The sequence below is a fragment of the Abramis brama genome (assembly GCF_963993115.1).
Source record: "Abramis brama genome assembly, chromosome: 25".
Classification (NCBI taxonomy): Eukaryota; Metazoa; Chordata; class Actinopteri; order Cypriniformes; family Leuciscidae; genus Abramis; species Abramis brama.
Window position 1 is genome coordinate 17,343,504 of NC_139987.1, and position 27,883 is coordinate 17,371,386.

The 27,883-nt window shown below is 37.2% G+C and overlaps 2 protein-coding genes across 2 annotated transcripts; one reads left to right on the top strand and one right to left on the bottom strand.

Annotated features, from left to right (window-relative positions):
- Nucleotides 1–760: 760 nt before the first annotated feature.
- umodl1 (uromodulin-like 1) lies at nucleotides 761–22,259 on the bottom strand. Its single transcript, XM_084104264.1, has 18 exons — nucleotides 20,286–22,259; nucleotides 17,510–17,776; nucleotides 16,563–16,805; nucleotides 16,202–16,396; nucleotides 16,005–16,108; nucleotides 15,660–15,843; nucleotides 14,642–14,782; nucleotides 14,312–14,368; nucleotides 14,067–14,192; nucleotides 13,214–13,477; nucleotides 12,905–13,017; nucleotides 11,386–11,599; nucleotides 9,630–10,087; nucleotides 6,120–6,253; nucleotides 5,405–5,644; nucleotides 3,167–3,326; nucleotides 1,726–1,810; nucleotides 761–1,606 (listed from the first exon to the last, which is right to left on the bottom strand). Exons 2-18 carry the CDS (start codon nucleotides 17,583–17,585, stop codon nucleotides 1,419–1,421), a joined length of 2,982 nt encoding a protein of 993 aa, XP_083960390.1. The 5' UTR covers nucleotides 17,586–17,776; nucleotides 20,286–22,259; the 3' UTR covers nucleotides 761–1,418.
- zbtb21 (zinc finger and BTB domain containing 21) lies at nucleotides 19,711–27,730 on the top strand. The gene is made up of 2 exons (XM_084104263.1): nucleotides 19,711–19,836; nucleotides 22,290–27,730. Exon 2 carries the CDS (start codon nucleotides 22,295–22,297, stop codon nucleotides 25,373–25,375), a length of 3,081 nt encoding a protein of 1,026 aa, XP_083960389.1. The 5' UTR covers nucleotides 19,711–19,836; nucleotides 22,290–22,294; the 3' UTR covers nucleotides 25,376–27,730.
- The last annotated feature ends 153 nt before the right edge of the window (nucleotides 27,731–27,883 follow it).

Here is a 27,883-nt window from a genome sequence, read left to right on the forward strand (position 1 = left end):
TTTCCACAAGATCTTTTAATATGCTTCTGTGACAGTAGGTCAATTGCTGGAGGGCTTTTAGTGCTAATTAACAGAAGCAGAGGGAACCAGTAATTAAAATAACAGATATATATTTGTATATTTCAAATCTGTTGATGTACATCTTTATCCAGACGCAATTTACAAATCCAGACTTTGAAGAACTGAAATGTTTGTAACTTAAATATGACCATAGAAAGTGAAATCCAGTGTGCAAGATAACATGCTAATTTCCTTCAACAGGTATGAATTTACAGCAAACATAAACATGCTTTTACTTTTACATACTTTTAGGCTAGATGTAGGCTATAATACGAATTTGTGAGTTGAAGATGTGTGTGACTTAGCCTACCTCTCTCCGAAATGCACTTACATTACACTCCAGGTCTCTGGAGAATTCACAAACCCCTTCAGCCAACATTAAATGCAAGGAGGTGTTGTTCTCTCACAGGCTCCATGCATTCAAAGTCTCGGATAGGCCTACTCGAATTATTTTTTTAGGAAATGTTAGAGGGTTAGTTCATCCTAAAGTAAAAATGAATTAATCGTTTACTCAGCCTGTTGTTATTCTAATTGTGTATGCCCTACTTTCTTTTTCGGACCACAAAATGAGAATTAAAAAAATAAAAGTCCCGCTCGCACTCCATATAATGGCAGTGAACAACGACCACGGCCAGCATTAAGGTTTTTTCTGTTTTTTTTTTTAAATAAAGAAATGAACAGTCTGAAACACTAATTTGATAGAACATTTAATAGACAGGTAAAGTATACATTTATTTAAAATATAACTAATAAAACAAAATTCAAATTTTCATCTGCCACTAAATGTAGCTACAGCACAGGCAGACAACAGACCAAAGCTGGTATCAAATTGCACCGCTAATACAACAGCGTCCTCTAGTGGCATATTTAAGAGAGTGCCATCACTGACAAAGCTGTGTATTTGGTAGTTTGTTTTAAGTTTTATAGTGCTGACAAAAAAACGTAAAAGTAGTTAAATTAAAGTAACTTGTAAATTAGTACAAAAATATAGTTAAATTAAACTCTTAATTTTAATGTTCATTGCTAAATTATTAGTAATATCCAATTTTACACTGTAAAAAAATATTGTTGTTTAACTTAAAAAAGTAAGTAACCTGATTGCCTTAATTTTGAGTTTATTGAAATTAAAAATGTGAGTTAAGGAGATTGGTTTAATCAACATAAATTCAAAATATGTTATCTGAACAATATAAATGATCTAAGTTGATTTGACAAAAGAAAAAATGTTGTGATAACAAATCATGAAAATATTTTTTTTACAGTGCAGTAATTTTAGTAGTAATGTTTAATATTTAGTAATAGACATATTAGTAATATCCAATAATAACATTATACCTCAGTTTACCGTTACAGAGCAGTTACGTGCTAAAAACATTATAGCTGAAGTTCTCCTGCTGTGGTTTGAAATTAAAGTTGTAGACCCCGATTTTCCTTTTGTGATACACCAATCCTGCGATGGCAGCCAGGGAAAGTAGAAACACACCAACGCCAAGTAGAACAAATCCAATAGTCTGCAGAGTATCTGATGTATCAGTTTGGGGCGATGCTTTAAGAAAAAGAAAAAAAAGATTTAGTATTGATTTTGTCAACTGAAATGATGTCCTTATATACAAGGAATAAAGACATTATATGAGCATTCATATTCATTAGTACTCAAGTATTTACCTTTACGTAATCTGTTTAAGGGTCCAATGGAAGCCTTTGTCGATCCAAATAAGCTGGAAGCCCTGTATGCCCTCCCCATACATTCCTAATGAATTGCAAAAAGATTATTTATATATTAAACTTTCTTACATTGCCGTTCTCATTAGGGCTGGGTATTGACGCAGATTTCACAATTCGATTTCGATTCACAAGCTTGCGATTCGATTTCGATTACGATTCGATTCAATATCGATTATTTTGGATATCAGGTACAATACATTGTAAATTTTCTCAAGGAAAACTGGAAAATAAAAGGGAAAAAAAATATTGTAAACTATGGGAGTCAGTTGTAGCCTATAGGCTTCATTAGCCTACTATAATATTGAAGGTAAAAATTAACTGATTTGTATACAAACACTTTAAATACACTTTTATTTATTTTTATAATAATAAAGTTATATGGAAATATAAAAATTTAAATGGTGGCTGTCAAAAACTTTCCAGATTTATTCAAACATGCATTAAATATTGAAGAACAATAAAAATTATAATGATTATGTAATATGGTGCATATATTTAGCAAAATGCTCCTCTCTAGAGTTAATTTTTCTAGCTGACTAACGAGTTTATGGTCACTGGATATGGTTTTTCTGAGGTAAATGTGACGTTACATGACATTGTTTACTTACGTCTTTCCACGGTTGAAACACTGAATGAGCGATTCCATGTGACATGATACGGACTTCGATAAGTTGTAGGCTACTCTATCTTTTAACACACTTTCAGATGCTCATTCGTGTTTATTTCGCGCAGTAACTGGTGTTATTAATGCGGAAGAGAAGATCATGTGCGCTCCGCGTTGCTGCTTCTCTTGAGCTGAGCCAGAGCGCCAAAACGGTAATTATGTTTTTGAATTTCGTAAGAAAATGGACGTAATTTGAAATCTGAGACTTTGTTTCATATCAATAATAACAAAGCACAAAGATTATTGCGATTTATTGGATGGGATGCGCGCATCAATATTCCATTAATTCATCAACTGAAAACAGGATGAATAATCGATTCTTGGGATTTAAGAATCGATATCGTTTCGTAAAAATGAGAATCGATTAAAATCGAGAAATCGATATTTTTTACCCAGCCCTAGTTCTCATGCTGTTCTTTTAATTTATGCAAAAAAGTAAAAAATAAACAACAAAATGTGAAAGAAATAAAAATAAATAATTTGTAAAATAAATTGTAATACAACCACAGCAATTATTTAATTATGTATCTATTTAGCATAGACTACAGTGGTCCCAATATGTATTTGGACACTTAGAATACATAACATGTATAGCATAAAATAAAATAATAATTTCAGGTGCCACTTAATTCTTGGTTTGTGAGGCCTAAGTGTCCAAATGCTTTGTAAGGCCACTGTATATGAATGAATTACATGAAATGTAAGCTCTCAACCCACAGGTCTGCAGGTGTTTTCCTGAATTTCAACACAGATCTGGATCTGGCAGTGCAGGTAGATGACGTCCACATTCACGAATGAGAAGATCTGCACTGACAGCAAAGACACAGTGCTATTTCCGTTCTGAAGAACAGTTGTGTAGGAGTCTGGCACTGCACATCTGGGGAGCAGTGAGAGATGTGTGAACACTGGCATTACACAGCGTGTTTCTAATAACAGAACAGTTAAATGTTGACAGTTGAGCACCTGTGACTATATATATCATGGTAAAACCTCATTTTAAAGATACACTATGAAACTTTTTTGTTCAAAATTAACAAAATTTAAATTATGAGTCAATACATCATCAATCCTTCTTCCAAAACCTGGTTTTCGTCTTTTCACTATGGAAAGCAGATTATAAGTGTTTATATTTAGGGTACGTTTACAATGATGTACTAAAACCAGTTATTCCTTTGCATTTTTCGTGCACAATTTGTGTTTTTGTAGTTGACACGGAGACGATAGCGGTATCGCGTAAATGAGCGGCCAAAACACATAAAAAGTTTTACTTTACGATTTTAGTTGAAAACAACCCCTTAGGACTAGCGGGACGGTTTTTGTGGGAAATTGCATAGCCTAGCCTACATATGTGTCACTCGCGATTGCGTTTCTTGTTATATCCGTAAATAGAGAAAAGTTTCTCCGAGTTACATAGTTTAGTTGTCACAGCGAGCGAGAAAGGTTGACATGGCATTAAAGACAGATTTACTAAACAGGGCAAATTAGTGTAAGAGCTTAATTTCCAAAAGAAGCGCCGATGGGAGTGGAAAGTTCTGCGCGTGATCGACTGACGACGCACAAATTAAAGAACACAGATGCAGCCAAATCATTTCCATAATGACCAACACAAACTCCCAATTAGCGTCTGGTTTAATACAGTTTTTGTGGGGCGGTAAATAATGGCACAAATATCAGTAAATTGACTAATCACCTTGCATGATTCATTTATACTCTTAAGGTCAGCCACAAAAATCACCCTGTCCACGCCTTTTCAGCACTAATTTATCACTGCATGTCTTTAGTAAAATTCTGACAGTAGTTTTTTAATGCCAAAAGCACTGGCGCAAGCTGTTAGTAAATCTGGCCCTAAATATCTTACATCTGGGGAATCACAAAAAAAAATGCCAAACAGAATCTACTGGCAAAAAAAGAACACTACAGATCACGTGATAAAACAAGAATCAACATTGACTTGGCTTTCCGAAGATGGCGAGTACGGAGCGCCGCACTTGACATGCAGGAAAAAAATAGTAAGCTAAATGGTATGCACGATTTGCTAATTCGTTCCCTCAATTTATAAATCGTGGGAACAAATTAGTACATCGTCCGCACTATTTAGTAAATCGAAGGAACAAATTATTATTATTTATTATATAAATATAAATACAAAATACTTCTTTTTCTTGCATGTCATGCGCGGGGCTCAGTGGACGAGAACTGAGGGATTTAAAAATGTTGTAAAAGCGATGCGGAGTTGACTTTATTCCTCAACAGGTATATATTTTATTGAACAGATAAATTGCCATATGTAGCTCTCTAACAGAGATCATTCTAAAACATGATGTAGCACTGTGCTGGAATTCATTTTTACTGGATATAGCAACAGTAATGGCTTCAGCTAGTCAGCTTGAAATCCATCTAAACTGTAAGCCTAGTAGTGAATGTTTTATAAGCAGTAGGATAACCATTTTCATAAGCGGAGCCGGAGCACAACCAAAACAATGTTCTTCCGCAAAATTCTTGCAGTTTTGTTTTTTTACCACTAGAGGGCCAAAAGTTACATTGTGTACCTTTAAAGGCACACTATGCAAGATTTGTACCTTAATATAACAGCTTCGAAATCATTTCGATGGTAAACGAACTCGTAGTAGGGTGAATCATCCCGATAGCAAAGCGGGCAGAATCACGACTTGCTTTACGGCACGACGTCACATTCATCAACAACATATGAAGCAGCCTCTATGGAAGACACTAGCACGCATTTCAGACGTGAATCATGGCAGAGTCGACGAAGAAAACAAAGAAAGCACGGCTGGAAGAGTCAAGGGGAAAAAAACGACGGCTCTGCGTTAGTGGTATTTACGACAGTAATGTTAAATACAAGTGTCTTTAAAAGCTGCAAGTTCTTGCCAAATGAAAATAGCCATTGCAAAATTTACATTCCCATATTGAAAGACATTATTCAGCTGTACCCACCCATCCAGCAGAAACACACGGCTGGGTGACTCTGCTGAGTTGTTGCTTGAAGTGGCCCAACACTTGCTGATGACAACTTTGATTTGGGTGATATTAGTGTTGATCGCAACCTCAACAATGACCTCATCATCAGGGTATAAGGCAGAATTCTCAGGTAATGGAGACGTCCCATTCAGCAGACGCACTGTAACCTGGAAGCTACCCAATCCTGCCACTGGGTTATTGATCATATCAAAATACCTTTAAAAGACAGGGTTTGTTAGTAGCGACAAAATGAGTTTCACTCACAAATAAAAATTCTTAAAGAAAATTAAGCCTGCTTTGCTTTTGTGACCAAATGCTATTTATTTTTTTTGCATTTTCATGAATTATATTATTAATAATATATATTTAATGGTTCTTAAAACAGTCTTCATTTTCTTTTTGAAAATATTCCTTTTTTGGGGAGGGATTTTGGTGTAAAATGTGACCTGGACACATGAGATTCACCCACTGAAAACAACAAGCTAAATGACTGGAGTTTCCACCCCCCTAAGTTAGGTATCTGGTCTCAGTTTGGTATCTGAGTTTAGGAAAAATGTATGTTGTTCAATATACACTGACATAATTAACACCTTAAATTGAGTCTAGGTTGACGTGACAAGAGACGGGGTACTGAGCCTGAAAAGCGAGAAAAACAAGCTCCATAGAGACAGTTGCTATGGAAGCACTGTACCCTGGGGGGTCGTATCCCGTGGAGATGAGGATGCGACTGGGGTAAGTGCAGATGATGGGAACTTCTAGATGCACATTAGAAGCCACCGACACATTGTTGTATAGAGTCACATTAAATGAATTATGGGTGCTGTTCTGAAAGACAAAAAAAACAAAAAAACATTGGTTATCATACTAAATTCTGCATAAACCAGTTTTTATAGTTAACAAAAACTAAACCATAACACAACTTGTTAATACTTTATTTTGATGGAGCACTTCAAACATTGTGTTGACTATAAGTAACATTGCACCTATACATGTCACCGAGCCGCACGATTCTGGATAAATTGAGAATCACGATTTTTTTGTTTCAAACACGATTCTGACCAGACAACTAAACATAATAACATGTAATTTACTAGAAGTTCTGACAACAACGAATGAATGTTATTATTTTTTATCGGATTGAATGAATGATTCAATGAATCACTCATAAATACGTCACTTGTTTCATTACTGGATGAATCAGTGTTTTTTTAACAAATCTCTTGAAGGAATGACAAAAAAAGTCACTTGGTGCCTAGTCTCAGCCACGGACTGTTGGCTGAACGTCTGATGCATATGGCACACTTTACTGGAAACACTTCAGGATTTTTGAAGTCGTCATCTGATTGGTTGAATTCTACAGGATGTCCGGGAGACGTGTGTGTCACGTTCTTTAATGGTCTGCCTGGAAACAAATGCCATGATGCCAAACCCCCTCATGGAAGAAGAACGCTGTCGTGTTTACAACTGTGGCAATGAAAGCTGCGATAATGGGTGTTTCTGAAACTGAAGGCTGCATCTTACGAAATCTGCATATCTCGGCTGCCATGTCATCAAACATCGCTGAAGGCCATCTCAATTTGAAGTATCCTTATAAGACAGCCTTCGCATCACATTCATCCGGCCTGTTTTGAAGGATGCATCTGATGTATCCTTTGTGGCCTTAAATCACCCACAATCCTTAGCACACATTTAAATTCACGAAAATAAACGGACGGAAAATGAGTCGGTACTGAGCTTTTCATTTTATTATGAAATGTAGGACAAAAATAATGTTTTCGGACGTCAAAGCATAGATGTTATCTTTTGTTTTGCTGTAAATGAATCACTAACACTAAACTGACAATAATGTAAGCCACTGGGAGACCGCAGACGGCTGTCATTCACTGTATTGCATTAATAGAAAGCTAGTTAATAATATAAAGTTTTGTATTACAAAGTATATTTCCAAAATTAAGTTTTAAAGGGGTGGTTGATTACGATTTCAATTTTCTAACTTTAGTTAGTGTGTAATGTTGCTGTTTGATCAGAAACAACATCTGCAAAATTACGACGCTCAAAGTTCAAAGCAAAAGGAGATATTTTCTTTTTAAGAAATCGCTTTTTAAGGACTACAACAAACGGCTGGTAGAGACTACACGACATTCCTCCGGGTTAGTGACATCACTAACCCTAAAATGTACATAAACCCCACCCCCAGAAGACTTATCAAGACAGAATATGCTAATCTATGACTAAAAGATAACATAAGCTACATAAATTCATCAACTAACCATTCAGAAATGTTTTCTACATGTTGTTATTTCTTTTTGAGTCTCTCCATTTTGTCTGACTCTGGTTTGAGCATTAAAGGTAAGTCTGAACTAAGGTCTGGTCTTACTACTTGTAATGATGTCGTTATTTGAATGGCCATGTTAGAGGTGATTTACTCTATTTTTATCGCTTCCATAGACATCAATGTTTATATCCGAACTATAAACGTTTATCCCAGTTCTTCTGTGATAATATGAATATTTGTCTGTTTCATATAGGCTAAAGCTATTAAAGGGGTGGTTTAATGTAGCCTGGTTCTACCAGACTCTCGTACATTTCATTTGTACAGAGAGTCTGGCCTCTCTCCATTGACAAGCGTTAACTTCCTTGTAGGCGGGTACTCTGTTGAAGTTTAAAACTATTGGATCTGACCAGAGTCACTCTGGATCTGCCATAACCAATCGCTAACTTTTGGTCGTGACGTATGTCAACTCAGACTAGCGCACGATCTCAACGTCATCGTTCTCAGCCACTCCCTCTGTTCGCTGATTGGACCGGTTAAAAATTGATCGGAGAAAACCAAAGAATACACCACAATCCCAGACGGAGTTACTGAAGGAAAATGAAATTGAGCGGAAGTACGCAGGAGGGCGGAGCCAGGCTAGGTTTAATGCCCTTTTCACAAGATGTAAAATAAGTCTTTGATGTCCCCAGAATGTGTATGTGAAGTTTTAGCTTAAAATACCCCCCAGATATTTTTATATAGCATGTTAAATTTGTCACTTTTTGAGGGCGAGCAAAAACGTACCGTTTTTGTGTCTGTCCCTTTAAATGTAAATGAGCTGCTAGTCCCAGCACAGAGGGCGGAGCTTCAAGAGCTTATGTCCTTTTACCTCACACTGACATGCAGTGAAAATTTCAAAAACTTTTAGACTTTTATGTTCAAACCGAAGTCAGAAAGATGCATAAACTCAAGAAGAAGTGACAACATGTAGACAACATTTCTGAATGGTTAGTTGGTGAATTTATGTAGCTTATGTGTAGTTATCTTCTAGTCATTGATTAGCATATTCTGTCTTGATAATCTATAAATCGCTTTCCCAGGGGCGGGGTTTATGTAAATTCTAGGGTCGGTGATGTCACTAACCCGGGAGGAAGCTTGTGTAGTCTCTACCAGCCGTTTGTTGTAGTCCTTAAAAAGCGATTTCTTTAAAAGCAAATATCTCCCGTTGCTTTGAACTTTGAGCGTCATAACTTTGCAGATGTTGTTTATGCTCAAACAGCAAAATTACACACTAACTAAAGTTAGAAAAGTGAAATCATATTCAACCACCCCTTTAATACCTACATGCCATCTGCTCTTTCTGACTCGCAGATTTGAATGTTCCGCTGTGATTTTGTCAAAGGTATAATATACACGGGAGAATCGTTTTCGTTTAGGAATGAGATCGCTTGGGTGTTTGAATCGAGATTATGATCTTTTAACGATTAATCGTGGAGCGCCACAACTAACTAGTATACTGTTATGGAAAGGGTTAGCAGCAGAAGTTGACATGCACTTGCCAAAGTTAGTTATAGTAAGAAGAATCTCTGTTGGGGTATCATCAAAATAAAGTGTTGGCAGATATTAATCTGACAGTCTACTAAAATTAATACTCTTATAGGTAGAAGAATGTCTATTAGGGGATGTCAAGTGCATGTCAACTTATTGTAAAATAAAACTGGCTTAACTTTATACAATAAAAAAACTAAAACTGAAATAAAAACAAATAAAAAAACAGTAAAATAAAAAACAAAATTACAAAAACTTTAATTAAAATAAAAATGAATAATGAAAAAGAAAAAACAATTCAAGGTATTAATAAAAACTACAATATTATCTTGATAATGATACTAAAGTTGCACTGATATAAACTCAATGTATAGAGTTAAATGATACTGGAGGACTTACATGCTCTAGTGTAATACCACACTTATCCCAAGCTGTAGTGACCCACGCATGGGATCCATTTCTTTCGTTGAGAACACATTCTGGTTTACCGATGTAAAGGGCCATCTCTGGGATGTTGTAGGCCGTGAAGATGTCTCGCCTTATGAAGACTGATATATACCCTAGGCTGCACTCAACAGCTACATATGAGATAAAATGGCCTTGAATGTTTGATGTCATGTGTGCGAGTATTGTTGTAGTAAAGTTTGCCGGCATTGCTGTGAGTCTGTTAGTTGTGGAAGTCGAAGACACTGTTGTTTTGGTGGTGCTCTGAACATGAGCTGTGCTCATTGTACTGCTCATAGATAGGTTTCCAAACGTAGTTTTTGTAATAGATGTTGTAGTATCCGTGACAGTGGAATTTGAAGATACTCCAGGATAGTTTGTGGTGGGATTAACGGTTGTGGCGTTAGGTGAAGCTATGTCAGGAACAGGAAGAAACACAGAAGAGAATATAATAACAGATACAGTTCATCTGAGTAAAATAGCTTTTCGATTGAAACTGCTTTTTGAAATAGAAAAAATGTAGGGAGGACTTGATTGTATCCACTTAGAATTGATTGGATTGTTGTCGCTTGATAATAGAGTGCTTCAGGGATGACATATTTTGTAGGCCAAAACCCAGAAACAAGTTAGCAATTAGCATTTTAGCATTTCTGGTTCTGTTGTCCTGAAGTCAATGGTTTTATTGAGTGGGTTAAATGCCTGAAATAAGGTCTGTAATTAACACAGGCTTAAGATATTTTCAAGTTTTGTTCTACAGCATTAAAATAAATCAGTGAAAAAAAAATCTTTTTTTTTCAAAGATGTTACTTGTCTTGAAAAGGCAATTGCTAATAAGTGGCTTAACGGGACTACAAAGGACACTAAACGTCATCACATCGAACAGGTAAACTCGTCTACTCACTCGTACAATTTATAATTGCACTTTTGTAACTATTCTAACTGAATTTCAGAGAAAATGTTTTTTTAAGTAAAGACTGAAAGAGTTATTGAAAGCTTAAGGCTGGTGACGTTGAAGTCATGTGACTGTGGTATAGTTTGTTTAAAGCCTACATTTAGTTTTTTTTAACTCTATAAATTGTAATGTAATTATGCTTTAAAATTCATAAAAGTTGTTTTCATTTGTGAAGATTATCATGATGAACTTTAATGATAAACTTTTGTTGGTCAAGCAGCTTGTTTTTTGCAATAATTCAAAAGCCAATGGGAAAATCTTATTGGGTTTTTGTCAAGGGATCAACCTGGGTGATGCTAAATTCTGTTGGCCTACAAAAATACGTCATCACTGTGGCACTCTATTGCTGCATTATACCACATCCATACTGTAATTTTTAGTCACAAGTATCTGTGCATGATTGACTTCTGTTTGTCTCAATTAAAGGTGTGTGACATTCTAATGAAATCTCTCAACAGTAGCATTATACAGCATATATCTGCACAGCTGCGTCCTAGTCTACTGGGGCTGAAATCTGTGTATCCAGACCAACAGGCACAGGTGTATGAGCCATTCGTGTTTTCACAGGAAGCCCACGGAGAGCAGTCCGCCACAACTGCCACACACTCATTTAAATCTATAAATATCAAGAGACCAATCACATCTCAAGTCAACATGTCACATCATTAACGAGTGTGGAAACAGTTCCAACATCAAACTTCATTTAATGTTTAGTAATAACTTCTTTAATTCCTTAATACATTAAAGAATAACCCATACCTTCTGTGTTTATACTGTCTACTGTGTAGTTAGAGCTTTTCTGTAGAGACGCAATAAAATCTCTGGACATGCTAGACATGGTCAGGTTGCTGCTGGGTTGAAAAATGATGGAAAAGTTCACGATTACACTGCCAGCTGAGAGGGATGTGATCTGGATGATGACCTGCCTAGAGTTGACTAGTGCACGGGTCTCTGGAGGCAAGTACAAAATAATCTGCAGACACATTTGAAAGAGTATCAACACATTTTTGAAAATTATCTTGGTTATTATGAATCATATAGCTTAAAACGCTTAAAAGATTTTTGTCAAAAAGATTTTTGCATTATCTGATGAAAATGTGAGTGCTTGCCCATGCAAAACACTAGGGTGTTGCGGGGTAGTTGACAGGGTGTTGCTATGTAGTTGCTAAGGTGTTGCTAAGTTTGCTGACTGAGCCCACCACCAAGTCTCAATGATTTCAAAGTCACATTTAGGTCCAAGTGGTGCTCACTGCAGAGCTAAATGGCATTCAGTGCAGCCTTTCTGGACATAATGGGTGGGGCTTGACGTAGTCCAGGTAGTACGTAGACGTAGGGTGGAGTTATGTTTAGCTATAGGGTTATGGTAGGGTTAGGGTGTGGTTAGACCAACCGTTCCATTAAGTCCAGCGAGGGGGAACTGGACATCAAGCTCCACCCGCTATGAATCAATGAAGTTGACTACAGTATACTCCACAATGAATCTCGTATTTACATTGTGTCCACACATTTTTCGATATAATTAGAGCAAAATTTAGCATATTTCTTCTGTGCCTCTGGCCATTGATTTTATGTGCTAGTCTGTGATTGGTTACAGTGCTCATTGCTGAAAAAAATAGTAAATAGAAACCTTTGAGGCAAAAGTGAATCGACACTTTTCACAAAAAGAGGCAGCAGTAATCATAATCACGATTATTTGTAGACTTAAGGTCCTTGCACACTGAGTCCAAAATTCTCAAACCAAATTTTTGCACGTTAAAAAATAAATACGACCTCACGTCGTGTCAATCATGTTTACACACTGCCTCCGAAACGTTCGTCCGTCATAAAATAAATTTGGAACAGGTTCCATTTTCTGCATTTATCGCATCCGTAGAAAGCATTTTTAGAGGTGTTTTGACAATTCAGAGCCACCAAATGATAACTACGAAAAACGCATTAGAAAATTTTGGACTCATTAGAAAATTTACTGCCTTCAACGTAAATATGCAGGATTTTACTGTTTCCAGGTGAAAACTGTAAGTCACCTTTCCATCACTTAGTTGCATAAGTTATGGTTTCATTCATGTCTAAATGTACAGGACGGTGTTTAATAATAATAATAATAATAATAATAATATCAAACCTTAAGGATGTGCAATAGCTCTAATAACATCAAGCTTTTAGTAAACCAATGGGTTTTTTTACTGGATGATTGAAGAGTGTATTTTATGTCAAGCTTAAAGTATCATGTTGATACATTTTTAATCATGTGTTTAGATAAATATGGAATCCATCAAACCTCATCTATGACACTTCTACAGAACTCCTTATATGCATCACTGTTTGGGTCACTCAAGGCCTTTGTATAGTTCATGTTTGTCAAACGGGCCGTAGCTAGAAATGACTGTCCATCTAAAGAAAACACAGTATTTAGTTACCTCAATGTGAGCACATTTTATCATGCTGACACTGTAATATACAGCATAAACTTTAGGAATCTATAAACTGTAGTATTATTATAGTCTGAATTTGTAATAAAGGAGGTCTAAAATTATACATAAATAATACATTAAGCACTTAATACTAATTAACCCAATGCTATACTTGCCTGTTCTCACTTTGATCTCCTTGGAGTTTCCCTGGTTACCACAGACAAATGGAGTGACACGTACAGTATAAAGAACCGCAGGATTCAGGCTATTGAACATCCAGTTAAAGTTCTCCACATGCAATATGTTTTCCAGCACAGTGGTCCCTTGTAGCAGAACCAGGTGGAAAGTGATCCCAGTTTGGTTGTTGGTGGTCCATGCCACATGAAAGCTTGATGCATTTACGTCAAAAGAGAACAGACTGACGATCTCAGGTATGTAGTCTTAACAAAGAACGAAAAAGAAGTTAGTAGTTGGATAGATATATGGCTATACAAGTCAAAACAGGCTACACACGCAGTGTATGAAAACAAGGGGGTTTCAAAGACATTAACAAAAGCGATTTTGAACAATGAGTTTCCATTAATAACTGATGGAGACCAATTCTAAACACAGATTTACCATGACTTAAAATTTACCAACATTACACCAATTTAGATCTAGACAGATTTAGAGACGACCTCTTTAAGGAGATTTCTTAGATTCTCTTATTAAATCTGCACAAAATTCTTTCTTTATTTACATGGTTTAAAATGTTTAATTATTATGTATCATCTCATGATGATATAATCAACAACACAAATGAATATAAAACCTGCAAATAAAACAATGCAACCATGTTAATTATTCACACCCCAGTGCATGCTGGAAACAGGGCAAATGGGACTAAACCACAAAGCCATTTGTTTTCTGTAGGTCTGTTTTTTCAGCATCATTTACTTAATCCAAGAATCACGTATACTATGCCACTTAAAATTTATTAACAAAATGTCCTCTGCCTGTATGTGTACTTGGCATTTTTGCATTACACACCGCATGTAGAAGGTGGTTGGCTGATGGAAGGATTGTTTGAACGTGAAGAGGGATCAGCAGTGGATGTCCAGATTGGTCCAGAGGGGATGGAACTCATTTGTTCTCCATCAGTGATTGTTCTATTACCTTAAAAAAGAAGGGAAAGCAGCACAAACTAGATTCAGAGTGATTCCTGATGAAAATGTGCATCATAACTGATCATTTTTGACAGAGTTGGAGATAAGCAGAACTTATTCCAAGTGTACCTGGCGGGGGGTGAGTAGTGCTGTTCATGAAAGGTTGCATAGTGACACTGGGGGCTGCTTTAGAAACAAATCAAAACAAAAAAACACTTAACTGAATTTTTGGTCCTTTCAGAATTATGGGGTTTCATAAACAAAACAAAATGGTGTGTGCACCTTTAAAAAACAGGTGTGTGACCAAAAACATCCAAGAAGGCCTTCAGAAAAGCAAAAGAAGTAAATGGCTAGAGCTCTCAAACTCTATTTTAATATTAGACAAATAAAAACGTTTCAACCCTTTTAGTCTTCGTCATGTAGCTTCATGTGGTTGATTGAATGATTGTCCTTTCTTACCCATGCAATCTGTTCCTGGCTGTGAAGGATTGAGACTATGATACCCATGATGACAGGCACATGAGTAAGATCCTTCTGAATTCATGCAGTGTGCCTGTGGAGAACAACTGTTCAATTCCGGAACTGCACATTCATCCACATCTGTGTAGGAAATGATAATGTATCCATGAGTGTGTTTGTAAGATGTGGATTCATCAAGATAATGGACAAGCTGTAATTATTACATAAAAGTTAATATAGATCAGTGGTTCCCAAAACCTACAACCATTTTGTTAAGACTGTGTCTTAAAGTCCCCCTGTGGTGAAAATCAAGCTTTTAATGTTGTTTATATGTCTATGTGGTGTTTTTAATATGCTTTAAGACAAACCATGTGCAAATTCATAAGTCAACACCATTGCTGAAGGTTTTCTCCTTAAAACTGCAGTGAACTAAAGAGTTTCAATCGCGGTTTGAAATCGCTGGTGTTTCTGATGTCACAAACTACCTTGTAACCAATCATGTCAACGTGTGATCGATCGTCAACGAGTGGATCTCTGAGCTGGTGTGAGTGGGGGCGGGGCTAATTTGCATATTCATAGAACGCGTAGACTAAAAGAGCTATTCAAGCATTCAAGCTATTTTAAGGCATGACGACTTTTTTCAAGGAAAAACGATTAATATGTCATTTTGGTGATCAAAGGTGAGTTTTAAGGGAACAAATGATTGACTACAGGGGGACTTTAAGAACTAGTATGACCAACTAGCAGTTAGTTAGGGGTAATCAATCTTACTTTGGGTATCAAACTAGGCCAATCTAGGTATGTAACTGACTTTAAAAAGTTATGAATGAACAGTCATAAAGACATAATGGCTATGTTTATTGGATTGTACATTAGACATCAAGTGGCGACTCAACACAATACAAATGTATTCAAAAATATCAAACACTGAAATATGTTACTATTCACATTAAAAGCACATTTTGTCATTCTTGAATGAATCATATGAAATGCCAATCACGCTCCCTACTTGTCGTACCTTGGACCACCACACTAGTCACCTCCTCAATGTTTCCCAACCGATCCAGTCTTGTAGAGATATCTTCTTGAAATAAGACATTAGTAGAACAAACCAGCAGTGATGAAGAAGTTGTGAAGGGCCCTGCTGACCATGACCGGACATGATGCACAGAAATTTCAGCAGTTCCCAGAGCGCCAGTTACCTATGGAAAAAAACAGCAGTTACATCTCTGCAGATCAACATAGCCACTAGACAAATATGGGCTATTTCAAAATGTAGTGTTTGCTCCAAGTATGCTGCCTAGGTAGGGAGCTCAACCTCAACTACCTAAAGTAATTGAATGATAGACTGATGATTACAAACCACAGAGTGGAGTAGTCTGGTGTGGTTGAAGAGTCCTTTGTCCATAGTTACTAGCTGAAAGCTTGTCTTAACTGTTATTGTCACATTGAAGCAGGTTCTGTTGGCTTGAGGACAAATGGACATTTTAAACTTATTGAATGTTATTTAACAATGTGCCTATTAGAATTCTGGAATGCAGTGTATGGGATTGTGTATACCTGGTGGTACTGGGTCTGAGCACTGATAGATGTTGGAGATGTTTTCTGTCTGACAGCATTTTTGCCACTGAGGACAATCTATGTCCCACTTGCACATGGAGCCAGAGGAGTTTGAATTATTCCTCAGAGACCTTGTCACACTTGTTGAGGGACACAGTCCTGGCTTAGATGTGAATTCTGCACTTCTGTTCAAGGCTAAGATAATGACAATATCAATAAATAAAAATACTTTTATGGAAAAAAAAAGAAGAAAAAAAAGGCTACAATAATACTTTAAATGCTGATTAAGAAAATCTGCAGCATCGCTTCTCTTGGGACAATTTTAAAATCTATATCAAATTAATTTTTTGAAAATACTCACACAAGGCACAGTAACTCCCAACTTGTTCGTAGCCATGACAGCATTTCATGACCTGTTTGGACATGTTATACACCTGTGTTTCGTATTCTGTCTTATAAACCACGACGTCACACATTGCCCATGGCAGCCACCCACCACACGGTCTCCTCTGGATGTACGAGGTTGGATAGGAGATCACATTGGTCACCGAAACATGCTCAGTCACGTTACACAGATGATAACCTGACAGAGTCCGGTCATATCCTGAAAAATGGAAGAAATTCTAAATTGTCTGGAATAGACTAATTTTACAATCTTATAGCCATTACTACAGTCGTCATTGTCACGTGATCCTTCGGAAATCACTCTAATATGCTGATTTGGTGCTCAACAAACATTTATTTTTATTAATAATGTTGAAAACATTGTGTTGTGCTTTTTGATAGTTTTGTGGAAACCATAATAAAAAAATGTAAGGATTCTTTGATGAATAAAAAAGTTCAAAAGATCTGCATTTATTTGAAATTGTAATAATATGACCCAATTGTAGTAATATTTCTTACTGGTTTGCTACATATATACAAATATTTAAAAGAGATTCATATTTATAGACAACATCCCAGCGGAAAAGAAAAATCAATGAGATTAAATGTAGTGGGAATGGGAAGTTTATATAAATGGAGAACTTTCCAGCTGATTTTTTTTTGTGATTTGTTTTTTGGAGAAAGAAATCTCCTTAAGAGGTTCAGAGGTTCTCTGGTTTGCCAAGATACCAAAGTATGAAATCAAATGTCCGAGATTTCATTATAAACTTTCTCATCAAAACTTCTACTTTTATCCACATTCATTTTTGATACTTTCTCTGTATGTCTCATTTTTATTTCTATTGGAAATTTTAGGAAAACATCTGACACAGTTTTGATACTGAAATGAAACATATTTGGATAACATAAGCAGATTTTTCCTACCTTCAAATAAAGTATTATGCCCCATTCCAAGGCCAAGGAGAGATGTGATTAACCAGGTAGCAACGACCCAATGCATTTTGAATCTTGATTTGCCAAATTCTTGCTTCTCGTTTTTAAAAACCAGTCATTGTGAACAGAATAGGTTACTCTATGAGCTCCACATACACTGTTGGAAGCAAACCCTTCTTCTTGTCCCTCTCCCACTGCTCTCCACAGACGCCCATTAACTCCCTTGAGTCTGTTCTAATTGCTCTGCACAGGTGACTCCTGTAACAACAGTGGAAAATCAATGGCATTTTTAAAAGCATTTCACTTTCACCTACTGTATGGTCTAATATGTGATATTGACGGTGGGCTGGTAGTGGGAATTAAAATTAATTTTGAATTAGGGTTTTGAGAATAAAATATACAGTAGTGTAAAATTCTGCTTATTATAAACAAGAATGACTAAATGTGGTTTGATTTTGGTCTTATCAGACATTTTAGTCATGGCAATAGGCTTTATTTGAGTTAATGGTGAGAAAATTCCCTAATGATGCTCTTCATGTTTTTCAAAGTGTCACCATGGTGCCTTTTACACACTTTTGCAAACCTCTAAGCTCACGCTTGTTGAACTGCAAAAGGCTTTTTGCTTCATGATATTTTCTTCCTGGTGAAAATTGTGCTGTGACTGAACCAGCTTTGTTAGAATTAGCAGTGCACATAATACTTAGCCTATGAGAACATACTACAAGTCATAAATACACAGACGCACACATACGGACACCAGATTATCAGCAGCCAGCCTGGCATTTGGATATATCTAGCAGCTAATAAATGTGGTGTGAAAAATTGCCTAATTAAAGAATGTTAGTGTTATGCGCTCACTGAGTGACTAATGTGTTCTCATGCAGAGAGCAAGAGAGCACAATGTACCGTGTGCTTGAGAAACTATACTGAGAGGATCATAATTCAACATGTTATTTGTCAAATAATAGACTGAGGAAAATAAATCGAGCTTAAATATATATAAAATTACAGTACAAAATATGTGGTGTTTCTGTATTGCAGTTTCTTTTAAACAGTGAGCTGTTCCTGCTGTGTTGAGTCAGAAATTATATGGTGTCCAAACTACACACTGATTTCAAATCCTGATGTAAGTGAAAGTGGCACCCATACTCTGAATTTAACCCATTCAAGTGCACACACATGAGGAGCAGTGAGAAGTGAACACACACAATGCAAACCGTGGACACACAGACCCGGAGCAGTGGGCAGCCATTTTTGCTGTGGTGCCCAGGCAATTCTGTGCTTCACAATTTCAGGTTTTCTGTAACGATGGGAACCCTGGAAATAGAGCATGTCATTTTCCTACACAAACATTAAAAATCGTGTGATGGTGTTGAACTTTCCTCATGCAGTTTCACTTTCATATTATGAGTTAACTTGCTTATGGGTAAACACAATTTAACTCTCCCCAAGGAAGATATAATGAGTACAACGTCCGTGATTCTTTGACAGACTTTATTATTCATGTAATTTTAATTAGTTGCAGAGGGAAAAGAACCCAGATCTTCTAGAATAATGTGCAATTTGTTATTCACTCTGATAAGCACGCAACATATACCGAATATTGTACAAAAATACATCATGTCTATAAGCAACTTTAAGTATAATAAAAAAGTCTTTCAGAGCAATGCAGTTTGTTTAGTTAGATGCTGCAAATTAAAATGGTAAAACATAATTCTTCGTGCTGTTATAAACTTAATATGATTAATATTATATTTTAATAATATTTTTTGGTAATTTCTATTAATCAGATGGAAATTATTTTCCAATTCAATACAATTAAAGCTCTCACTTTTAAATAAAATGCACGCAACACATTGTGCAAAAATAATTTTTCATTTTTAACACAAACACTTTCAAGTTTTCGCAAACCTATTATTAAACAGTGAATTAAGTAACAAATAGGCTACACGTTGTTTCAAATCACTACCAGGGGAATGACAACACTTTTTTTGGAAGTGCTGATTTCTATATGTATACCTTAATGACAAAATGCTTCTTGTTTCTTTAATAAGCGTATGCATGCGAACTCAACTCAACTGTTTATCAGTCCGTCATCCTCCGCTCATTTCCTCCATGAACGCCCACAGGCCACAGCTTATACAGCAGCCAATCAGAGAGCAGCACACGTGACGAGCGTTCTTAGCGATGACCTCATCCCTAGAGTGGGATGACGTCAAATACAAGATGGATGGAATCACGACTGCTTCATGCTCAACGCAACTCTGAAACAAAGTCCAGTGTCGGAGCTCCGCGGCATTCAAAGCCACCAAACTAGGGTGAGTTGAAATGCTGAACAACTTTATTTCACCGTCTAACTGAAGTAGTTGGATGTTGTTTTGGTAAAATGTGTCTTTCCTGACGTAACGCTGAGGAGATTTTCTCGCTCTCTCTCTTTCCTGACATAAGCGGCTGCTCCAGCCTGTTGTGCAGGATGCGACGTCTGCGCAGTCGGTCACCGAAGAGGGTGTGTGTGTGTGTGTGTGTGTGTGTGTGTGTGTGTGTGTATGTGTGTCTGTGTGTCTCGCGCGCGCAGACGCGTGTTATAATCGTTTCATTTCCTATCTTTTGAATAGTAGAGTAAAGAAACGCAACCAGTTGCCTGTATTTTGTGACGTGTTGGGTAATTATGGTCACAGTTTGGCAACGGCGAATCAACAAATGATTTATTTGAAATGGAACTCACGGAGGATTATCTAGCGAAATCATTTAATGTAAAAATACTCACTCCGCGTTTTCATGAGCGAATACTCTAGGCAGCGTAAAACCAACTGTAACGTTAGACATGATGTAATCAGCGGTCCTTGTGCGCATGCGTAGACACTGGGCAGGCCCGGTTACTGCATTTTCTGACTTTTATTTGCTTGTTGTTATCTTTTATGATAACATGTAATTTAACAGATTAAAATTTTTCAATTAAAAGTTCTTGTTTATCTCGTGCAAATTAGACCATTATGCTTTTTTTTTCCTCTCTGTTTGTGTTTGCAGACATGCAGACATGCATTTTTTCTTTTACGCAATAACAGTGTTTTATTTCATAATAAATTCATTCCAATCAGGCAAAATGTTGCACAGTGTATATGTTGCTCCAATTTTTTAATTATTATTATTTATTTTTTTACAATGGCCAAAAGTGGTGTCCGGCCTAGGAAATTTGTCAACTTCCCCCTTTATTCAAATATTAATAAAATTTGTTATAGATTTTGTAAACATATTGCATAGCAATGAAACACCAAATTATGCAGACATCATTTTTGGCCAGGCTGTCAAACAAAGAAATTATAAACACATGAAAAAACGAGAAGAACCAATGAAATATTAATAACTGATTATTTTGTAGTAATCAATGTATGTTTTTTTTTTCTATGCATTCTTTTTTTAGCATATTAAAATAAGCTAGAACCTGTACCTGTAGTTTGCATTTTTTATTTGTTTTGCCAAATAGGCTAATTTAAATACCTTAACCAAGTTTAGTGTTTTGTTCTTCCCTTTTTCTTTTTTTGTTTAATCAAATGTGTAGGGACATTAAAAATAAATATCCCCTCCTGGCATCATTTTTGGCCACTACTAATGGGCTAAACTAAAATATTAGTGGTATTTTAATTGTCTTAACCATTTTAATCACAAATCACTGGTCAGGAAATTAGCAAGAATTGCAGAAACACTGTAGATAAAGTAACTTAGCATGGAATAGCCTTCCCCAACTTGCAGACAGCTTTTTACAGGAAGAAGAGTCAATGTTAATGGCTTTAAACAGTTCATGAGTAGTTGAAAAACTTCTCCCAGTTTGTTTGAGTTTAATGTGAGTGAGACCAATCTATATATTCACTATAGGGTTCAAATCTGGACTCTGACCAGGCCAAAACATGAGCCCAATGGACTTGTTCTCAAGCCACTTCTTGGTTGTCTTTGCAATTTGTGCAGGAGCATTGTCTTGAGAAATAACATCTGATCGTTCCTCTTTAGATAACAACTTTTCATTTTTGGGAAGCAAGCCATTCTGCAATATTCTCCTGTATTCCAAAGCATTAAATTACTTTTCACAGTGAAGTAGCTCAACAATCCCAGCAGCTAAAAAGGCTCTTCCTCCATGCTTCACTGTGGTAGAGATGCATTTATTATTATATTTCTCAGCAGATTTTTGAAGGCACCACTCTGGAGCATCACCATGCAACTCGTGTTTCATTGTGATTCATCACTCCACACGACTGCTGAACCACAGTCTCTGAATCAAACTTCCCATATTCTGCCAAAAACTTCATTTTCTGAGACCGCAATGGCTTTTTTAAGTAGTGCATTAAAACAGTAGTGCACTTAAATTTAGCTAATTTCCTGAACAATAATTTGTGGTTAAGACAATTAAAAGCTTAATGTTTCGCCATTTTGGGCTTGGCCCTTTGTTTTCTTTTCTTTTTTTGCCCAGGAGTGTATACTGTAATGCATTGGTTCTCAACCTCAACTCCAAGGTGCTTTATTATTCAAGACAATATTGGAAGGCTAAATATTAAGAATATTAATGAGACCTTATTGTAAAGTCTTACCAGTGTGAACATTAATGAACAATGGACAAACAGTGTATTTATAAATGAACATGAACATAATGACAAAAAAATCGCTGTTCATTTGTAGTTTATGATACCTTGTGCATTAAGTAATGTTAATGAATGAAGTCACTGTTGTAACGAATTTGCAATGTCACTAAATTTGTCTTTTCTTTTATTCTCCTTCAAAGCCAAAATGGAGAGCCTGGGGCACTACTGTAACCCTGCCCATGGTATTTCACTGCTGGGTGCCCTCAATGAGCAGCGGTTGATGGGTCAGCTCTGTGATGTTGTGTTGTTAGTGGGTGATCAACAGTACCAGGCCCATAAAAGCATCCTTGCAGCCTGCAGTGAGTATTTCCAGTCTCTGTTTTCCAGAAGGGACTCGGAGAACCGCTCCATTGTTCAACTTGACTTCTGTGAGCCTGATGCTTTTGAGATTGTGCTAAACTACATCTACTCATCATCTCTGTTTGTGGAGAAATGCAGTCTAGCAGCAATACAGGAGCTGGGCTATAGCCTCGGCATTCCATTTCTAACCAACATCATGTCTATAAGACCTCAGGCGTCATACTGTGTGTCGAGAAAACAAATGTTGCTCTCTGAGGAGGAGGATGGTGCTTTTCAAAAGAGAAGTGTTATTGTACATCAAAGTCAGGGTGAGCAGCCTAACATGGAAATGTTTCCAAGGAAAAGTTTGAGTATTCAGGGAAAACCGTTTAAACAGGTCACAGAGCAACCCTCGCTCACACACAATTTCAGTGATCAGAGCCAATCCTCAGGACACATCAGACCAAATGAAAAAGAATCAAACAGTACCTCCAACAGCAGAAATTTAAACAAAAACACAGTTGAGGGTGACTGCAGATCTATCATCTCCTCTCCAACATCCATACTGAGACATCGAACTGAATACAGATCGCCATCTACGAGGCCGCAACTAACATCCTCAGTGTCATTCAGTGAGTCTGTACAGCATGCTAGCCTACAATCAGATCAAACTGACACCACCTTCAATGGCAGAATGGATGCATCGCATGATTCCAGACCAGTGGGTGAGCAACATGGCCCACGCAACCAAACTGTTGACCGAAGTGGGCCACTTATTAAAAGTCTGCTACGCAGATCATTGTCTATGGATAGTCCGGTTCCCGTTTTTTCTCCAGCTCTGGAGCTAAAGGACTCACAAAGTCGAGAACAGTCTGTGGTCAAGTTAATGGCCACAACAGCTAGGTCACCATCCCCTGAAAATGAGGACCGGGTGTCAAAAGATATGCCACTTCTTCTCAGGTCGAGACAACGAAATGCGTATGAGATGGACGGCACTCAAACAACTCAACTCAGAATCAAAGCAGAGCCCAGCAGTCCCCTTGCCGACCCTTCTGAAATTGTTCGCATTACTGTTGGAGACAACCTGCCGGTAAATTTCAAAGACTTTCAGGCAAATTATGATGAAGGTCCCAGGGGGTATTTTACTCCCTCGATGAAGAGGAAGAGTAAGATAGATGGTAGTTATATGCCCTTTAAGAGATCCAGGCCTGTTAATGAGCATCATCTGTTGCATCAGGAAAGCACGTTTGATGAGGTACCTTACAATTCCAACATGGACACTAGTAACGAGGAACCTGGAGAACTTCGGCCAAACAAAATGTTTAAGTGTTGGAACTGCCTAAAGGTTTTCAGGTCCAATGCGGGTCTGTATCGCCACGTAAACATGTACCACAACCCAGAGAAGCCGTACGCTTGCGACATCTGCCATAAGCGCTTTCACACAAACTTCAAGGTCTGGACTCACTGCCAAACCCAGCATGGTGTGGTGCAAAATCCTGCACCCTCCTCCAGTTCCTATTCGGTCCTGGATGAGAAGTTTCAGAGGAAGCTAATCGATATAGTCCGAGAGCGGGAGATAAAGAAGGCCTTGATTATGAAGCTCAGGAGAACCAAGCAAGGCCTGCAGTCACAACCCTTTGGCAGGAAAAGCAGGCGATCAAGGTCATACGGATGCCCCTACTGTGGCAAAATGTTTTTTTTCCAGTCACACTTAAAGCTACACATGAAGGGACACTCCGCTGAGCCGGCTAACCTTGACACGGATGCTGAGAGAGACCTTCAATACAAGCAGCAGCAGCAGTTGGCACATCTTAAAGAAAACCAAGATAAGGACGTATTTTCTTGCCGGCTCTGCAATGAGAAGCTGCCCTCTTTGCCTGAATTAGAAGACCATGAGAGAGCTTGCAGGTATGCTACAGTCTGCCCATACTGTGGACTTCGATTCTCCAACACAGTCGTCAAGAAAGACCATGAAGCTCACTGCAAGTACAAAAAGCTGACCTGCCTTGAATGTATGCGCACGTTTAAGTCCTCTTTCAGCATTTGGCGTCATCAGGTGGAAGTTCACAATCACAACATGATGAGTGTAAAGGAGCAGTTGACTCTCGGCCTCCAGGAGAGCAATCACGACGAATCATCCAATGTGTTCGGAGTTCCTCCCTCTTCTCAGGAGTTGATACGTGACCCCAGAGAGGAAGCAGTGTACAGCGACTCATCTGTTCCACCCATCTATGATTCTGAAGACTCATCGTCTTATGTCCCAGAGGACTTGAGCGCTCACGGTCAAGGGGAACTGCAGGTCAAAGAGGAACCTCAAGAAGAAGCAGTATCAGCCAAGGATAACGTGAGCACCGGATCCGAGGAACCGGGCGTTTGGCCTTGTGAAAAGTGTGGAAAGCTTTTCAGCACCCACAAAGACCTGGAACGACATCAGGAACTGCTTTGCCATATCAAACCCTTCATCTGCCACATATGTCATAAAGCGTTCAGGACCAACTTCCGTCTCTGGAGCCACTACCAATCCCATATGTCCACACCTGAAGAGCCAGGGATGAGAGAGATTGACAGGCTTCCATCTTCTCCATCTCCTTCTCCACCTCTTACGATTTCCATCCCAGAGCCTCCAACTTCTCAAAAACCTCCACTCACAGCGACCTGTTCTGGAGTGGACACCTCAGAGGAGGAACCCAGAGGCTCCATGTCACCGTCAACCAAACTCAAGAAGCCAGAGCAGGACAAGACTAGTGACGATGAGCCTGGGGAACATTCAAATGCCAAATCCAACAGCACAGACAAAACTATCACCCCGCAGGAATCCGACACGCTTTTTTACCATGCGCCAACCCTCTCTGCACTCACCTTTAAACGGCAGTACATGTGCAAATTCTGTCACCGGACATTTAAGACGGCTTTCAGTCTGTGGAGTCACGAGCAGAGCCATACGTAAGAGTGATAAATGCAGTTGCACATTTGTAGCCCTTAACCATTGGAATCAACTAACTTGGACAGTTTCTCTTTTAAACATGATTTACTTTGGGACACACTTGCAGCCAAAACCCAGGGATTTATTAACTGCATTTAATCATACTTAATATATCTTATTTCTATAAACAGTATTCAGAATGCATCTTGGATTGCATGCCAAGAGTTTCTTTAAACAAATTTGTTTTCTAAAGCATTTCCCTGTATTATTTTTTATTTTAGATTTATTGTTCAGTGATCAAAAAAGACTGTTAAATGAAACAGACTTCTTTCACCTGAAGAACTCTTCTAAATTACTTTCTTTGAATTATTGCAAACAAATGTGTGATTACTTGTTTTGGGTTATTACACAGAAGATGTACACCTCTCTTGTTTTAGTGGCCTTTATGCTGTTATTTAGCACTTTCAAGCAATTCCAAATAAACATTGTTCTCTATTAAAAGCACAGGCTGGTGTAGACATGGCTCTTTAGTTAGAAAAGATAGATCCGTCACATCCAAAACTAAAAATGAATTCCCCTTTTTCTACCCTAAAACGATGGCTTACCTTTAAGTTTATTTTTGCCCTATTTAGATTTTTCTGTTACATACACAATTCAGCCCTGCCACTGTTGTTAGAACTAGGGATAGTTCACCAAAAAATGATATGCTGGTAATCAAACAGTTGACGGTAGAGAATATATTTTAAAAATGTTGGTAACCAGACAGTTGACGGTAGCCATTGACTTCCTACTATAGAAGTCAATGGTTAACGTCAACTGTCTGGTTACCGACATTTTTAAAATATATTATTTTGTGTTCAACAGAAGAAAGAAACTCATACAGGTTTGGAACAACATAAGAGTGAGTAAATTGACAAATTTTACATTTTTGTGTGAACTATCCCTTTTATATTGAATTCTTGCTTTGATAATTTAAGCACCATATAAAAAGCAAATCTTAAGCAGACTAAAATGTATGTATCAAACTTTGTGAACATTGACAGAGGTGAAGTAAACATGGTTATAATTTAATTTCAATATTGCTACTTAAGTTGTATTTTTCATTTTAAGAGTATTTTTGTTCATGTGTTTTGCCAGTTCTGTAGGCTTTCATGGTATTTTTGTTTAGAGGTTGTGGATAATATTCAGTGATTGTATTGAACAAATAGAAGGCTTTATGTGTACAATTAGCAGGTTTGGAGTGACGTTCTTTAAGCTGTTTAGTGTGTGCCTGCGATGTGGATCTTCTAATACTTTTATTGTACAGGACATGCAGTATATGTGGGAATTACTTCTCATAAATGTGTAGAGATGAAGTTTAAGTAGATATTCACACTGTATCAGTACTGTATCAGTACATTGTGAGCTCTACCATAGTGTAAGCTCAACTTACCAGAACTCAGTACTCAGTGATTAATGAAGTCTTGATGCAATGATGTTGAATGGTTGGACATTCCTAATGTTCAGTGGCCCTTTTCTGTGACAATATGACCCAGAGAAGATCTTTATTCTAAAATATTAAAGCACAAAAGCCGTAATCTTATATTTAGCAAGTATTTTAAATATTAGGAAGTCTTCTTCCCTTACATTAGGGGATGTTTGGCTTAGCAAGCTTGTGGCCTTTAAGCACAAAATCTAAATATGTTGCTTGCTCTTTGCATTTTCCCTCAGCTACTGTCATTTACTCTATATTTTGATGGATAAAACAGTAATACATTCCTTTTGATCTTATCCCTCAAAAAAGGTATTGATTAATGAATAAGTTGGCTATTTCTCAGGATAGAAATACCTGATTTAGTTTGCATTTACTTTTGTCCCCAGTATTACTTGACACTTAACATCAGCTTTTTGTTTAGGGTTAAAAGTTAAACCATATTATTAGCAGACCGATGATAAAACGAGCATTTCACTCAGTAATTGATACATTTCTTTATGTGGTTCATTGAAAGATTGTATGACATTAAATGAATAGTGATGACAGAACAGAACGTTTAATCCTCAAACACATTTTTATGGTCTTTGTTTGTACATGAACATTATCCCCCGGTTTCACAGACAAGGCTTAAGCTAGTCCCAGATCTTAAAATATGTCAGTGCAAGTGTTTTGCTATTTAAATGCCCTGATTGAAATAGGACCTAATCCTGGCTTAATCTAAGCCCTGTTTGTGAAACCGAGTCATTATCTTTTTTGGTATTCCTGTGGTATCACTGCAATAACTAATATTTGTAAGCACTTGAATTGTTCTAATGTGGCTTTAAAAACTGTATCAGTTTTTGTGTTAAAGCATTTTCTACTGTTTTCTGTGCTTGCTTTATAAAATAAATATCAATACTGTGTAACTTGTGTTTATTTCATCTACCGTAATTATGGACATTGTGTCAGTTTCAAATTTTACCGAAAGTCTTGTAATTGATCATTTACAAAATAATATTTAAATGTGGGAAGAATTAATGGTAAGGACGTTTTTCATGAAATTTGCAGCAATATGTTGT

Excerpts from the sequence above, each read along its gene's own strand:
- zbtb21 (XM_084104263.1), top strand. The coding sequence starts at position 22,295 with ATGGAGAGCCTGGGGCACTACTGTAACCCTGCCCATGGTATTTCACTG.
- umodl1 (XM_084104264.1), bottom strand. The coding sequence starts at position 17,585 with ATGCATTGGGTCGTTGCTACCTGGTTAATCACATCTCTCCTTGGCCTT. Across the intron at positions 1,811-3,166 it reads AGGAAAACACCTGCAGACCT|GAATGTATGGGGAGGGCATA; the intron begins GTGGGTTGAGAG and ends GCAATTCATTAG. Across the intron at positions 1,607-1,725 it reads CTTAAACAGATTACGTAAAG|CATCGCCCCAAACTGATACA; the intron begins GTAAATACTTGA and ends TTTTTCTTAAAG.